General features: G+C 32.4%; 1 protein-coding gene across 1 annotated transcript; it reads right to left on the bottom strand.

Annotated features, from left to right (window-relative positions):
- Positions 1-728: 728 nt before the first annotated feature.
- On the bottom strand, positions 729-3,324 carry LOC18100934 (homeobox-leucine zipper protein ATHB-6). The gene is made up of 3 exons (XM_006380341.3): positions 2,647-3,324; positions 1,959-2,338; positions 729-1,746 (listed from the first exon to the last, which is right to left on the bottom strand). Exons 1-3 carry the CDS (start codon positions 2,708-2,710, stop codon positions 1,204-1,206), a joined length of 987 nt encoding a protein of 328 aa, XP_006380403.1. The 5' UTR covers positions 2,711-3,324; the 3' UTR covers positions 729-1,203.
- Between the last annotated feature and the right edge of the window lie 1,746 nt (positions 3,325-5,070).

A 5,070-nucleotide genomic window follows, 5' to 3' on the forward strand; every position in this document is an offset into this window, starting at 1 on the left:
TTGCCATACAATTTTAATATTTTAAACAAAAAGAATCCAAAAACAAATAAGATTTATGATAAAAAAAACGAAAACCCAAATCATAAGAAAAAAACTTCATAATTTTTTAAACATAAAACTGCTACTGGAACAGCTTTTACTAATAGTTTCTCAACAATTAGAAATCCTTATCAAAGTCAAACAAACCCTCCATGAAGTCAATGAAAAAAAAAATGAAAAGCTAACTAACCCAAGAAATCTTGAATGGAGGTTCAAAATTTTGCAAGAATCCACGCCTTTTCTCCATAATAAAGAGTGAGACACTGTTTAGCGTCCTGGTTGAACATAATTTTATAAATTATTAAAATTATTTATTTCAAATTATCTTTCTGTGTTTTTAGAACTTTTTAAAATATTAATATTAAAAATAAATTCATAAAATATGTTAATTTAATCCATGTCAAAACAAAAATTATCTCAAAAGCATATTCTAAACACCACTTTAGTTAATTTCAGCGATGGAAGTATGGGGGCTAGCCAAGCCTAGATTTTTCGAAGGTATTCATAGTGGAAACAATGGCGGCTATACAACTATTCAAATCTCTGGCCATTTGTGTTTAATATACAAAAAAAAAAAAAAAACTTAGATCTTAGTGGTCATGGTCGTAAAATGGAGGTAATTAAGATTTGCTTTACATTTTACTAATTATGATTTTACCAATTAAAAGAAGAGAAAAAGAGCGTAGACAAAAGTAAAAGTAGAAGCTATGATTATTCGCCATGGATTCCAAGATTTCCCTTTCCCTTTTCATTTTTATTTTTTTATTTTTCTTACAGCAAGAGAGACTCCCAATTACGACCTAATCATTCCTCGCACGGCTTAAGTGACAAATTATACAATTTAGGCGTCACCTGACTCACCTTTCACCTAAGCCCACGTTGGAGACTCTCTTTCTCTGCCTTCCTTTTCTAGGTCCCCCTTCTCTTTTCTTTTGGCATTCCCATCCTCCCTTTCCTCTCTCATATTCTTCTTGGACCAGTAGTAGTCAAGTTTTTCACTCTTTTAGCACCATGGAGACCCAAATAAGCTTTTAAATTACATAGATATTCCACTTCGATTTTACAAAATCCTTGGAGCTTAGCCAACTCTCTCTCTCTCTCTCTTAAGGTACCACCCACTATTTTACCGCTTCCTTATTTTCAGTAATTGTCCCTCCTTGTTTCCTAGTTCCATTGATCAGAACTGTACCAAGGAAGACTCGGAGGTTGCTCATCAGAGAAGAAATTGCAAGCCTCCTCACTGCTAAAGAAATTGTGCTCTTCCAGCTTGACAAACTGGGTTTGATATGATTTGGAGAACTGAAAGCAATTCATTGATGATGGTGAAGAAGATGAGGCGGAGCAGTTGAATCTGAGTGATGAAGATGGTGGCGGGGACATCATTAGCTGGCTTTGGAGAATCCCAGATGAGGAAATGGCTGGGTTAGGGCTGTTATCTTCATTCAAGATTGCACTTGAGTCACTGTCTGATGACCCATCTTTGAAGTCTGGGAAAAGAGAGGCTCCTAGTCCAATATTAATACTGCTGTGATTGTTGAAGGTTTCATAATTCAGCTCTTTTGTTTCCGATGCAGCAACAGAATCAAGGAGTGCTGGTGTATCTTCTTCAGGCATCTTGTCTTCTGACTCGGCCAAAATTATCTCTTCTTTCACAGAAACATTGCTCTCCGCGTTCTCTTCGTTCAGCTTTGCTTTCAGTTCCCTTATCTGCAACATGAAAAAAAAAAATATTACAAAAAGATCAACCAAGAATTCTCTTGAGTTTTTAAAAACTAGCCGTATGCAGCTTTCGTTTCAGAATTAATGAAGAAAAATGACTCCTTTTGACATCACACTAACGAAAACTTCACAAGGATTCAGTTCATTGTCGTCCTGATTCATAGAAAATAAATAAAGATGACAAAATTTGAAATATATACCTCTTTGAGTAGAGCTTCATTGTCATGTTGGAGGGCATCAAAATTGTGCTTAAGAGAATCATAATTGGCTTTAAGAACGCCATAATCTCTCTCCAATTGCTTGGTTTTCCACCGGGCACGGCGGTTTTGGAACCAAACAGCGACTTGTCTTGGTTGCAAGCCAAGTTCTTGGGCTAACTTAACTTTTCTCTCAGGTTCAAGTTTGTTTTCGACCTCAAAGTTTTTCTCCAAGGCCTTAACTTGATCTCCACTTAAGCGCCTTTTCTTCTCGGTAACATGGCCTCCGGCTTCTTCCACACAACCCTCTTCATCTAAGCCATCCAACATGGACTGGAATTCCCTACTATAAACATGGGTGTGGTTCCTTGGACTGTGTTCCTCTATAAAATAACCAAAAGAAGAGTAAAGATAAATTAGTGGATACGAATATGAATAATAACTTTATACTTGAAAGAATAAAGTGAAAAGTAGTGTCCGAAGCATGACAATTCCTAAAAAGAAAAACAAAACTTGTTCATTTGGATTCAAAGGTTATTGCAAAACTTTGATAGGTGAGTAGTTACTATCACGAAAGATGGAAAAGAAAGTTAATAAAAAGCATGGCACCATTTGGGCATGTCTGAGCTAATTAGCTAGTATAGCATTAAGAAGATGAGATTAATCAAGTTGATGGGGTCTACGCAAGAACCTGCAGATGGGCAGATGGACATCAAAGCACCAAGGGAATCAGAGCTGCCTAGTGATCTCTTCATGACTGATGATGATTGTGGTTGCGGTACTGAAACAAAAAGAAAACAACTTTCTCTAAAGGAAACAGATCTATCTTTGTTTAAGATCAAGGGAGTCGGTCCTCTTCTTGTTCTTCTCAAGTCTTCGTAGTTTCAAGATCTCTCTCTCTCTTTTGGGTTGGGGAGGGCGCTCAAGAGGAGACGGTTAGTGCACTTAAAAAAGTACAAAGATTTATTTGTTTTCACCTGTAAGAATTTTCATGTATATAGCTAGACCAACTTGTACAGTCTTGCTGTATACAACGGTACCCCTCCTGCCCTCTACTGTCTCTCCCATCTTTCTCCAATTTCAACACGACTACTTCCTCTTCTCCCTCTGTACCCATCCAAAGAAACAACCAACAGAAGAAGAGAGAAAAAAAGAACGAAACTCAACCCCCCCACAAGCGAAAGTTACCAATCAAGAAACCTCTCTTTTCTTTCTTTCTTTCTTTCTTTCATTACATCATGTTACCCAATCAAGTAAGATTCTAAACATTGAATTCTCTATACAATAGTCTAAGAAAAGACAGAGAGAGGGGGAGAGGGAGGGAGGGAGGGAGGGAGGGAGGAGTAAACCAGTTCACAACCTAGCAGGCCTCTCACAAAATTTGTGTCTATAAATAAACCAACTTGGGTTTGATATAGGGTTAGAATCTGACTTTGGGTTAGGTGCAACAGTTAACTTCAGCCAAATGAAATGAACCCAAATTTCAGTCTAAATGAAATTCTTGGTTTACCGGCTATAGCCAGTTTTTGACCGTTTTAACAGTGTTAGCTTTGTTTGTTTTTACGTTTCAAAAATATTTTTAAATAAAATTAATTTTTTTATTTTTTTACTTAAAATTAATATTTTTTAGTATTTTTAAATTATTTTGATGCACTGATATCAAAAATAATTTTTAAAAAATAAAAAAAAAATATTATTTTGATACATTTATAAATGAAAAACATTTTAAAAACCGATCATAACCACACTATCAAAGGATGTTAGATATTTTTTTTTGGGTTAGAGTGTGTTTATTTTGCATTAAAAAATTATTTAAAATTATTTAATTTTAATTTTTTTTAATGTATGATATTAAAAAAAATTAAAATTAAAAAATAATATTCTTAATATATGTTTTTAAAAATAAACTTCTTGAAAAATAACTACTCCCTCATCCCTTAACAGTTAACACTGACTCAGGGAGGGAGAGAGAGATATGAACGTTGAAGCTACATATAAGTTGAAACCCGCTTTACGGCTCGGCTTGGAGCTGATGGAGATCTAGTTTTGCATCAGCGTATCTTACCTTAGACTACGGCGTGGTCGGTGCGATTAATCATCTTTTAAAAAAAAACATTTGCAGGAAGGATTTACCAGAGTTACATTTATTTATTTGCGTATATATTAAGGTGATATCTATGGATCAAACAAATGGGTATATCTTACGAAATATAAATTTTGATTTCAAGATAAATTAAAAACTGCCTCTCTTAAATTACTTATAAGAAAAAAGAAATTCAAGTTAAAAAATATATTTTATAAATATTGATTCAAAGTTATTTTTTTTAATAATAGATATATCATAGATATTTTCTTTTGGGTCAGAGTGTGTTTATTTCTCATTACAAAAAAAGTATTTAAAATTTTTTAATTTTTAATCATTTTAATGTATGATATTAAAAAATATTTAAAATAAAAAAATAATATTCTTAATATATTTTATAAATATTGATTCAAAGTTATTTTTTTAATAATAGATATATCATAGATAGCACGAAATAAGAATTTTAACTTTTAAATAAAGAAAAAAACGACTCAATTTTAAAAGTAATCGTTGATTTAAGTTTTTTATCCAATGCAGTAGGAATTCCTCCTACCTAATATATGATAGTTTCCTCAATCATTCATGTGTGTTGAGCAATATTTATTGTTTTATAAATTTATTAAAAACCAAATCACGTGTCTATAGTAAAAAATAAATTTTCTTGTAGACAAAATTAAAGTTGTATAATAAAATAAAATATTTTCATTAATTTAAAAATTTTAAAAATAATTAATGCTATCCATACATGATATATATACGTTGAGAGGTTGCAATATATTATGTAAAAGGAATTATTGCTGTCCACATTATTGTTTGTAAAGAAAGATGAAAAATCTGGGGGCAAATGTCTAGAAAGAAAGATGATAAATTACAATTATAATTACAAAATAAACTAAAAAAATAAATGATATTTTACTACAACGTAGTTACCGTAGATATCTCTACTCGCAATTCCACCGTAGATTGCAAAAATAAAATTATATTTTGATCCCTTAATTTCTTATACTTTACACTATTTAGTCTTTATAGATT

The sequence above is a fragment of the Populus trichocarpa genome, chromosome 7 (assembly GCF_000002775.5).
Source record: "Populus trichocarpa isolate Nisqually-1 chromosome 7, P.trichocarpa_v4.1, whole genome shotgun sequence".
NCBI classification, from domain to species: Eukaryota; Viridiplantae; Streptophyta; class Magnoliopsida; order Malpighiales; family Salicaceae; genus Populus; species Populus trichocarpa.

Bases quoted from the DNA above. Each gene is read 5' to 3' on its own strand.
- LOC18100934 (XM_006380341.3), bottom strand. From the start codon at position 2,710: ATGAAGAGATCACTAGGCAGCTCTGATTCCCTTGGTGCTTTGATGTCC. The intron at 2,339-2,646 runs GTTCTTGCGTAG...GTTATTTTATAG, and splicing joins GTCCATCTGCCCATCTGCAG to AGGAACACAGTCCAAGGAAC. The intron at 1,747-1,958 runs GTATATATTTCA...TTCATGTTGCAG, and splicing joins ATGAAGCTCTACTCAAAGAG to ATAAGGGAACTGAAAGCAAA.